This window comes from Phytophthora infestans, genomic scaffold (assembly GCF_000142945.1).
Source record: "Phytophthora infestans T30-4 supercont1.160 genomic scaffold, whole genome shotgun sequence".
In the NCBI taxonomy this organism is placed as follows: Eukaryota; Oomycota; class Peronosporomycetes; order Peronosporales; family Peronosporaceae; genus Phytophthora; species Phytophthora infestans.
Window position 1 is genome coordinate 121414 of NW_003303599.1, and position 11628 is coordinate 133041.

Below are 11628 nucleotides of genomic sequence, written 5' to 3' on the forward strand. Positions count from 1 at the left end.
CGGTACTCGTAGTTCGCCGGGAGGAACCGCGGCTCGGAGCTGTTCGCACAGCTGAGCCCAGGATGTGAAACATTCAGGGGATGTCGCTTCCCGAGTGTACACCCAACTCTTAGCACGACCGCTAAGGTTGGAGAGTGCAAAAGCAACACGCAGTTGCTCGGTCGAGATCAGAGCCGCGTCCATCGCGAGCTCTACTTCTCGGACCCAGAAGTGAAGGTTCTCGCCTTCCTTCCCTTCATACGGCTTTACCTTCAGCCGTATTGGCTTCGGGTGAGGCGGGTTTGCTCCCGCCGCCGGAGCCTGCAGGTTCTCCCGCACATGCGCGATGAGGCCCTGCTCGTACGCGTCGAATGCATTGACGCGCTCGAGCTGCTCAGCCGGTGTTGATACCACCAGGCTCTGCAGGGCCTCCATCCCGAAGATGCCTGCCATCTTCCGAACCGACTCGAACTGAGAGTCGTTCATATGGGAGAAGTCGTTCCTATCCATGGCAACGAACTTCGGAGGTTCAGGTAGTCTACCCGCGATGGCGTGGATTGACTACAAGTGCTACCAAGTGTGACGGGGTCACACAGCACCTTGCGCTAGAGGAAGTTATCTTCCGAGAGTATACAAACTCTCAGTGAACGGCAGTTCACAGGTCCCCTCTTTAATTAAAGAGAGCGAAGTGACCTAAATAAAGTAGATTGTAAACTGAGTATATTTATAGGTAGGTTAAGTTTGAGGTTAATACAAACTATCAGTTACCTATAGTAATGCAATGTCATTTAACCAATGGTTGGTTTTGAATGACCTTGGTACCTTGTACCAAATATCCCGGAGTATGACATGTCATACTCCTGAAGTGTGAAGTGTCACACTTCATGTAACCAGGGTACACTTAGTGCTACGTACCCCGTTACACTAGTGGTGATTGTTGTTGTTAAGGGTAAAATGGGAACTGATGTATTGGAGTAGCTTAAGCACGGCCTCTGCTATCTGCTGCGCAAGCTCCTTAAAGCTTGTGACTTGACTGGAGAGCGTTCACTAGCTCTTGCTAGCCAACCATGCAGTGGTTACAGTCGTTCCACTTTGGCGCGCGTCACAGATGCGCGCGTCGCAGGTCGTTCTGCTGACAGTCTTCCCCACGTTGGGACTTGAAGGGCACAATGCGTCGTATGTGGACGGTCTCCATGTACTTGCCCTTGTCAAGGACCAACGTACCATTCGTTCGCACTGCTACAACTTCGTAAGGGCCACTGAAGAGCGGTGACATCTTGGCTTGAGGTCCCGCATCGTTTCGCAGCAGCACCTTGTCTCCTGGGGCGTAGATCCACTCGCGTCGCTTGTCGTTTTCGCGCTTGTTGTTCTTGGCGACTTGAGCAACCTTGCGCTGGTACTGTTCATCCCAGTTCGTCGTATGCTTCACGTCGAAAAGCATGTCTCGCCCGAAACTGGCCTGGGCCGGAGACGACTTGAGCATTGAGTTGTACGTTGCGCGAAGGGCAAAGGTGGCGTCGTGTAAGAATGCAGCCCACTCCTCCTTGGTGTCGATCGTTTGCGTTCGAAGCTTGTCTCCAATGACACGGTGCAGCCGTTCAATCACGCCGTTCGACTGAGGGTTTCGAGTCGTAGTGGGTAGCGCATGGATGCCATAGCTCTCTAGTAGCTCGAAGAACTCTTTCTTGAACTCGGTGCCTTGGTCGTAGATGACCCGCACAGGCCGTGGGTATCGGCACAACCAAAACCGATCAAAGACGAAAGCCGCGTCGTCACTTGACGCATCATCCACTGGCTGGATCTCCACTAGCCGCGTGCTTGTATCGATCATGGTCATCGCTCAAAACTTTCTCTTTCCGTAGGGACCTATAGAGTCGATTGCAACCTCAAACCACGGTCTCACTGTTACCGTCTTTGCCGGCAATTTGCCGTACTTCACGGTTGGGTGCTTGCTCTTAGTGCAGGGCAGGCAGTTCAGAACGAACTGCAGAATCTTAGACTCCATACCCTTCCAATACAGCGATGTCTTGATTGTTTCGTACATTGCTGCACCGCCTGGATGCAGAAGCCACTCGTGATAGGCTCTGACAATGGGCTCTTGTAGGTGATCCGGTACTATGATGCAATTGTTCCTCGCGTCCACCTTGAGCTCGACGCCATTAATCTCTTTCACGTTTCCGCTAGAAATCGCAGCACTCTCTTGTGCTCGTGCGAGTTGTTGGAGGTTTAACGAGAACACTCCCGAGTCTTCACTCGTAGCTGCAAGTGTAGTTGCATCTTCCGTGTCCTTCCCCAGTTCGGCACCCGGTAGGCGCGATAACGCGTCCGCCACGACATTGTTCTCTCCCTTGATATAGTGCAGCCGGGGTCCGAACTCTTCAATCTCGAGCCGCCAGCGCATCATCTGGATGTTGTTGAACGTCCCGTATGTGAGGTTCAGGTGATCGGTATGGACGTGCAGCTCCTGGCCGAGTAGCATGGTGCGGTACTCACGTAGTACCATGAGAATACTCAGCAGCTCGAGACGGTTGGCGGGGTATTTGCGCTGCGTATCGGTGCACTTCTTACTCCAGAAGGCGAGCGGACGACCATGCTGGGCGATAACGGCACCGAGCTGGTATCCGGACGCATCCGTGTGGATGTGGAATGGTTCGCCGTACGCCGGAAATGAAAGCTCCACAGTGTGCGCCATCACGAACTTCATCTGCTCGAATGCTTGTTGGTGAGTCTGATCCCAACGAAAGTTGTGCTGCGGCGACATCAACGCCGTGAGCGGAGCCAGGATGTGAGCACGTCTTGGCCACATGTCCCGATAGTAATTCACCATACCGATGAATCGACGTAGCTGACGCCGTGTGCGCGGGGCTTCTATCGCCTGTATGGCCGACACCTTGTCATGAAGTGGCTTCATCCCGCTTGTGCTAATGTGGTAGCTCAGGTACGACACGCTATCCGTGCACAACTTAGACTTACGAGGGTGAATAGTGAGTCCATTGTCACGAAGACGCTGAAAGACGATGCGAAGATGCCGTAGGTGCTCCTCAAATGACGTCGACATCACAATGAAATCGTCCAGATACACCCATACGAACTCCAGGTCTCCGAACGTCCCGCTCATAACCGCTTGGAATTCATCAGGGGCAGTAGCGACGCCCATTGGCAGCCGGTTGAACACAAACTTGCCGAACGGAAACACGATAGCGGTGGCAGCTCGACTGCTCTTCGAGAGAACGCGAGCATAGTATCCCATCGGTATATCAAAAACCGATATAAACTTGCACTGCTGGAACTGGCGAAGCAGCTCTGGAATGACCGGCAGTGGGAAAAACCTGCGCTGCAGCAGCGCATTCAGCCGTCGAAAGTCGCAAAGTAGTCGGATGGTGCCGTCTTTCTTCAAAATCGTAAACGCTGGCGATGCCCATGGGGAGCTGTTGTCGGCTGTCATTACTTCAAGGCGCACAAGCCGCTGCACCTCTTGCTTAGTTGCTGCCAACCGGATCTGTGGTACTGGAAAGGGTCGGCACGCAAAGGGCTTTGCATCTGGATCAAGTGGTAGCTCGTACGGATCACCTTTGATTTCTCCAAGCCTCCCTGACGCAACATCGTCAAACTCCTTCATCAGCGCCAGCATGAGTAGAAGCTCGTTCTCTGAGAGCTTAGTACCGTCAATCATCAAGTTAAAATCCACCGGTCCGCTGTTTTCCGCTACAGAGATCTCAACCCGGCTAGATTCATCGCTCACATGCAGTCTTAAGCCGGGCTTCCATCCGCACGCTCGCAACTTCGGCATAGGCACACGAAGACCATCCCACTCGAGCTCCTTTGTCGAGAACAACAGGTCAATTCCTTGAGTCGCGAAGAAGTCCTTCCCCAGCATGACCGGGTACAGGAGCTGTGAGGCGACTCGAAATTCATGAGTGCAAACTCTTGACGTCGAGAAAATGGGCATGTTTATGGCTGCCCTTGCCACGTGAGTTGTCTTGCCAGTTAAGCCGTCAGCTTGCTTGAAGGTTGCCTCTTCCTGTTGCAACACAAGCTGTTCACGAACTCGATCCACCACGCTCTGGTCAATCGCAGACCGCGAGCAACCCGTGTCGATCAAAGCAGAGAACGTAACTTCACCAATGCGGACTTCCGTCACCATCACTGGTTCATCGCTGCGATTGGGTTTTTCTGCTCTTGTTTTGGTCAGCAGAGGCGCCATCGTTGAGCTTGTCCTGCCTGCTTCCACTCCGTCTTCCTCTTTGTCGTAAGTCATTGCGTTGAATTCATCGCCTTGGTAAAACCGAAGAGCGTTCAGCTCCTCCTCATGCTGTTTCTGCATGGTCTCCATCCTGGCAGCCATCTGGTTAATCTTTTCCTGCATGGCAGCAAATTGATCACGCCCGTGACGAGGTTGTTGCTGCTGGCCACCCCGTGGTCGATACGCTGGAGACGACGGATCCCGGAAACACTGCTCCTGGGTGTGGTTATTGCGCTTGCAGAAGGAGCAATACTTGCCTCCTTGCTGTCCTTGCTGTGCTTTTTCCTGGCCACCCTTCTGTCCGCCTCGTCCCGGACGTGCATTCCTTCGTTGCTGCTGTTGGTGGCCTCCGCCATTCTCACGAGATTGAGCTGCGTTACTGTTCTTGTTGTCGCGTGGGGGCCGGCGTCTGTTGCGGAGGGCTTCCGCTTCATTTTCTACTCGCTCAATGAGCTCGAACTGCTGCTCCAGTCCAGCGAAGTCCCAGGAGCGTGATAGTCGTGTCACTTCAATCTGCCACTCGATTGGCATTCCGCTTTTGTACATGCGGACACAGTCGGCCTCAGGGATGGCTTCATTCTCGTCGATGAAGGTAAGGTAGCGATTCAGCTTTCTGAAGGCTCGGCTGTATTCTCTAACGGACATGGACGCCGTCTTGCGCAGGTCCGTCATCTCGTCAATGATCAAAGTCCGAGTTCCGGGAGGACAGTGAACCATTGTCAATCGTCTTAAGGAGTAGATGGCTACATCGACGTGGTCGAGTTGCTCCTCGGCAACCACATCGTTGAGCATCAGAAGGTCGTCATCGAAGAGAAGGACCTGCAAGTCCTCGACGAACGCGAACTGGTCCTCCTCTGTGACGGGGTCACACAGCACCTTGCACAGAGGAAGTGCTTAAGGGTATTAACTACCCGAGTGAACGTAAGTCCACGTGTTCCCGGCCTCAGTGGGAACGGTTTGCTACTTAGAGGAGTAGATTTAAGACTGATGTATTTATAAGTAAGATAAGCTTGGGTCTCATACAAACTAGAGGTTACCTATAGTGGAGCTAAGTAGTCATGCACTGACTGGCTCCGAGAGCACCTGGTACCGTGTACCAGGTGTCCACAAGAGTGACGGGTCACTCTTTATGTAACATGGGGCACACTGGATTGTACCCCGTTACATCCTCCCGCACTTAACTGAGAATCACCTGATTCTCCAATCACAACTGATTCTCCAATCAGAAGTGAGAGAATTAAAACACCAAAAGGTGAATTCTCACACTGAGCAGCCACGAGACTGGCGCGGCTCTCAGTCACACCCACAGTGACTTGTGCTGCCAAAGCTCACTGAGATTTGCATCCCTATGCTCACAACTGTGTTGGCCGCAAAGCCTACACTCAGAGCTGCATTAGCTCCTGCGCTAGCGCGCGCACAGTGCTTTGGCACAGGGTGCAATAGCATCCGAACGTGTGACATTCGCCCACAGTTCGCACCAGAGGACACGACAGTCCTCGCAAACGCGTCCGGAGCATGGTGTCTCCCGCGAGGGACGACACCGAGAAGGGCAACACCTTCCCCAGCACTAGAGGGAGCTCTCAGCTCACCTCGGGCCATGCCTTTGGCTCCAGCAAGGATTCATCCTTGCGGGCGGAGCTTTTGCCACGCTCTCTTCGCGTCTTGGTCACCATACCAACGGCGCGAAGGTGTCCTTCATCGACACCGTGTACCGTGACGGTACACAACCGTGGTGTAGGTGTCTCCCATCGACACCATGTACCGTACGGTACTAACCTTTGGTGCGGTACGCCCACCACAAGGTTGCCATGTTTGGCGGCAACAGCTTCTGCTGTGCTGTCGCCTGAACAGATTCATGGCCAGTGCTCGCATCATGCACGACGCATGTGCAAGCACAGTGTATAGGTCCATGGGACCGTACACGAGGCACGCTGTGTACGATACGTACCACAGCTACCATAAGTGCTCCGTGCACTTCATGTGTGTCATACACGACGAGTTCATTACGTGGAACTCCTGGCAGGTTGCTCGACAGCAGCCAGTGCCGATGCACGGTACGTGCGTTGACTCACAGCGTCCAGAGCGCATCGGGTCGTGGTATGGTGCATATTCTTTGCACCTATACCAGTGTCTGTCACAGACACCATGTACCTTGATGGTACTCGACCGTGGTGGGGCATATCTCACCACCATGCCACTGCGGCGTTGGTGTCTGGCATTGACACCGAGTACTCACGGGTACCAACCCATGGTGAGGCAAGCTGCCGTCGCCACGGTGTCATGCTCGGCGCGGCACCAGTTACGACTGCGTGCCTTGCCTCGACCACCACCTGGTCAGTTGTGTGTGCACTCGTGCACCACACTTGGGTTATGGCTCCGCGGCCCATTATACCCGGCGCGTTGCGTACATCACGTACCGCAACCGCTTTGTCGGCGGGTGAGACGTTCCGTTCACCCTACTCGACAGGTTGTTCATGACCAAGGGACTTACACTAGGCCCGCGCTTCGCCTCGTGTGTGGTTGCTTGCAACCCCAACACTGCTGATTCGCTCAGCGATTCCGAGGCACCTTGCGCCCGTGGCTTTCTTCGCCACTATGTCTTGTTCGGCTAGAGCTACCGCAGCTCTAGCCCGGCTGTTCGCCTCCAGCCTGCAGTCGATGTACATCGACGCCTGGTTCCGTAAGGATCTTGGTCTTACCTCAAGACCAGGGAGGAAAGGTATTTCCGAGCCTCTCCCCCACTTACACTCGAGACTATTGAGTCTCTCGTGGCTTGTGATAGCCACTGGCAGCACGACGGCTACCTGCCTCTTGGAAAGTCAGGGAGGAAAGGTATTTCCGAGCCTCTCCCCCACTTAACCTCGAGACTACTGAGTCTCTCGTGGCTTCTAATAGCCACTGGCAGGCGCAACGGCTCTCCGCCATGTGCACTGCGTCGGTATGGTCGACCGCGTCGGCCGTGTCGACCGAAGGCATTCAGCCTTCGCGTCAGCAGTTTTGGTCTGCGCGACTTGACGTCGAGCGAGTTGCTCACGTCCGGCGAGGCCAAGACAACCTCGCGCCTCGAGCCAATGGCTCTGTGTGCGGCGCTATGTTACTCGCCGTGGGTGTGGAACTCTGTTACCCACACCGGAAGCGCATACAGCGACTTCCTTATCAGTTATGGTCTGAGTGACCTTGCGTGGAGCTTTGTTACCCACGCTCGGAGCACCGAATGTCGGTCTCCTTAAGCAGCTTCGCTGCTTAAGGAACTTGTTACCCGCAGTGTGGACCTATGTTACCCACCTGGTGAATGCTCTTCGGTGTTGGGATCGGCTGGTGTGGCAGACCCGCCCACACACCGGTCAGAGTTGGTGTCCACCGAACGAGTCAGAGGAGTCCGGGCCCTGGACTCCGAGTCGCTTGAAGCGACGTCGGCCTGAACAAGGTTCAGACCCGACTTGCGGCTGACGTGACGTGGCACTTTGTTACCCACGTCGTGATGTCTCGTTGACGACATCAGAGGCACTCGAGAACTCGTGTGGCTCTGTGTTACCCACACAGGAAGCATGGACAATGCCTTCCTCTTCGGTTATAGTCTGAGCGACTGCGTGTGGTACTGTGTTACCCACACAGGAAGCATGGCCATGCCTTCCTCTTCAGTTATAGTCTGGGCGACTGCGTGTGGTACTGTGTTATCCACACAGGAAGCGCATTCAGCGCCTTCCTCTTCAGTTAAGGTCTGGGCGACCGTGTGGTCCTAAGTTACCCACCGGGTTAGCGCTTAAAGGCATAACCACTGTCGAAGCCCGTACGGCGCGACGACCTTCGGCGTTGGACGCTGCTGGTGTAGCAGGTCCACACGCCGGGCAAAAGACCCACGCCCATGGCATTGCCGCAGCGGAGTATGGTCTTGCTGTACGCAGAGCTGTCGGCGCGTTGACAGCTCCGTGACGCTTCTGCGTCCTGGTGGTCTGTATCAGACGCCCCAGTCATGACGGAGGTGGGAACATGACTCACCAATGCTCCGTCCTAGACCTTGACTGGCAGGCCCTTCTCAGCCTTGCCACACCAAAGTCCGGGCTGTGCCTTATGTTCGACACAGCCATGTTGTTCATGGCGAGAGCTGCGAGCGACACCGCGGTGCGCGAGTTCATCGAGCCGAAACGCTCAGGTCCGTTGAGGACCATTGGTACTTCCTTCACCGTACCAAAGGCTAGTCCACCAAGGACCAGCCCACGACCGCCACTCTGACATAGAGTGCAGTCGAATGTCGCTATGCCAAGCGACGTTTCGGCGGCGTATCAACGCCCCAGAACTAATCAAACGTTCAAGGGGTACCGTACCCCCGTACACCGAGTGTACTACCAGCAGCCCACCCCTGCCCTTCACCGGTTTGAGAGAACCACGTCTCTCTGGGCTAAGTCCCGTGGTGCGCACAACCTGCACACCCATCACGAAGGCTTAGCGCTCTTCAGTAGGGCATACCGCCTCTACTGGTGGCCGGAGAGTCTTCGTCCACCTGGCCGTGGCCTGCGCCACCGGACTTGGGGTCCACGGGCTGTCTTCTTCCCGAGGACGAGCGAGGGACACACACGCTGGTAGTGTCCGTGTCCGCCGCATCCATAGCAGCGGACCAAGCTCTCTGCTGAGCTTAAGTCCATGGGCTCGGGCTCGCTGTACGCACCGGTATCAACGGGCTGCGTGACAGCAGGAGCAACAGCGTCATTGCTGCGATGCTCCGCCTCCCGAGGAACGCCATTCTCATCGTGGCGATGTTCCTCTTCCCGAAGAGTACCAGCCTGCTTGTGGCTGTACTCTTCTTGGAGGTCGATTCGAATCGCCTCCTCCATAGTTGTCGCTTGCACCCGGAATAGCTGGGTGCGAGCAGGACCGACCTTCAGGCCGTCCATGAAGACTGTTGTCTTAATGTCTTAGGAAGAGGATTCCCTGCCAGAGATGCCACCAACGTGCGCATCTCTTGCGCGTACTCCTGCAGCTCACGTTTACCTTGCTTACACGCGAGAAAGCGTGAGCGCTGGCGGAACTCGTCGTTCGCCGGTAGGAACGCGGCTCGAAGCTGCTCACACAGCTGAGCCCAGGATGCAGATGTCGTCTCCCTGGTGTATGCCCAGTGCTTGGCACGCCCACCAAGGTTGGACAGGGAAAACGCCACCCGAACTGGCTCGTCCGAGATGAGACCCGCCTTCATGGCGATCTCCACCTCACGGACCCAGAAGTGAAGGTTCTCTCCTTCCTTCCCCTCAAACGCGGGGACCTTCAGCCACACCGGCTTAGGCCTGGTTGCCTGGGGAGCGGCCATCGTGGCCTCCAAGCCCCCGCGGACGTGAGCGATGAGACCACGCTCGTAGGTCTCAAACGCGGTCACGCGTTCTTGTTGCTCGGCAGGCGTCGCCGCCGCCAAGCTGCGAAGGACATCTTGTCCAAAGATGCCTCCCATCTTCCGAACAGACTCGTACTGTGAGTCGTTCAAGCGAGGAAACTCGCTTCGGTCCATCTTGGCTCAAACGTTGAGCGCACAGAGGATTCAGGTAGTTCAATCTACCCGCGATGGTGTTGGATTGACTACGAGTGCTACCAAGTGTGACGGGGTCACACAGCACCTTGCACAGAGGAAGTGCTTAAGGGTATTAACTACCCGAGTGAACGTAAGTCCACGTGTTCCCGGCCTCAGTGGGAACGGTTTGCTACTTAGAGGAGTAGATTTAAGACTGATGTATTTATAAGTAAGATAAGCTTGGGTCTCATACAAACTAGAGGTTACCTATAGTGGAGCTAAGTAGTCATGCACTGACTGGCTCCGAGAGCACCTGGTACCGTGTACCAGGTGTCCACAAGAGTGACGGGTCACTCTTTATGTAACATGGGGCACACTGGATTGTACCCCGTTACAGAGCTGCTACGACGGTTGCTGGAAGAAGTGCCCGTAGTGCGCCATGCTGTGGGCGTCACGACATAGAAAACTTCGTAGTTTTCGAAGAAGAACTTGATAACTAAATTGTTTTGTTTAAATAATACGTGATAGAGATGCGTCGGTACGTGTACAGATCTTGTGTATTTTGCAACAATACAACTTCAAAAATATTGGGTCTGAAGTAGGAGATCTCAAATACGGTACTCTACCGCGGCCTCTCTGAAAGGGCATGCCTGTTGTAGTATATGAAAAATTCTGTGGCATGTGTACACAAAATTGCCTACCCCTACCTAAAATCGCACAAGCCCAGCGAAGTCCTACTTCAGCAGAGGGCGCAAATTTCATTTCATTTCAATGTGGATTAAAAGCTGAAATGATTGTGGCGTACTAACAGTATGGATATCTTTATTATAACCCCTGTAATTTCAGTTTTATTAATAAACGAAAGATAAAAATAGAGGACAGCGTAATTTCAATTATTAATACATATAATTCTTCGGGTGCAAGATGTCGCTCGTATGAGTGCATGTCGTGACCATCATTGTGATCGAGTTACAAGCGACATTGTCTTCGGATATGAAATGATTGGAGCCTAAAAGGCGCTTCGGTAACTCCGTGTAACAAAGTGCTCGTATGTCGTTGGGAAACCAACGGTCGGAGCTCACGGTTGCTTTACTGATGATCCGTGTGCGAACATGTCGTTGTCAGACACGCCTTTCGCCCATTGACAGCCGATGTTATCTGCAGAGTGACCGGTTAAAAATACCGATACACCAGTCGGAATTGTTGTTGTCTGTTGCCAGGTGATGGACTCTCAAGCTAACTTAAGCGCAGCAGTCGCCCTACCAACTGTGTACTACTGAGGTCAACGCAGAGCTTTACGAAGGTCTCCCACGCTTGTTTTTCCCGCTGACAGCAGCAGTGTATTACCCGCAGTTTCGTTCAAGGCTTTGAAGCTTGTTGCGGAGCATACCGACTACGTGATCACCATCAAACCCGAGACGTGTCCTACGAGGCTGCTGTGGCTAATTCGCAGTTCACGCTTGCCACTAATACGAACCCGCTTGGTTCGCTGGTATCGGAGTAGCCTATAAAGAAATAAATGCTGTGATTTAGCTTTCAGGTCTCCGTATCGAGAGTTGTAGCCACAAAGTAGGAGAGATAAAAAACTGGATGTCACATCTCTCGGAATTATACAGTCGTCGAAGCTGCCCCCTTCGGCTTCTGCATGTACTTAGGTGGCACTCGACGTTCAAATGGTGGCAATACGAGCGCAGTAAACCACAACGCGTCCTGCCTGCCTAGTAGTCGTCCAAGAGCGTGACGTACAGACGCAAAACTAACGGAGAGTCGTATCCTCTCTCCTTCGCGCTGCAAAAACTCAATCGTGCTCTGCTCCGTAAGTACCAAGTAGACGTGACACCCCCAGTAGCAGCATATCACCACACCTACTACACTTGTAGCCATGAACGAGAACAGCACTTTAAACCGG

General features: G+C 54.0%; 1 protein-coding gene across 1 annotated transcript in view; it reads right to left on the bottom strand.

Moving 5' to 3' along the window:
• Positions 1 to 11327: 11327 nt before the first annotated feature.
• PITG_20533 (uncharacterized protein) overlaps positions 11328 to 11628 on the bottom strand; it is a gene marked incomplete at both ends in the record, with an annotated part of 989 nt that continues 688 nt past the window's right edge. The window contains one exon of the mRNA XM_002895552.1: positions 11328 to 11617. Coding sequence (XP_002895598.1) covers positions 11328 to 11617 — 290 coding nt within the window. The remainder of the gene's footprint in view (positions 11618 to 11628) is intronic.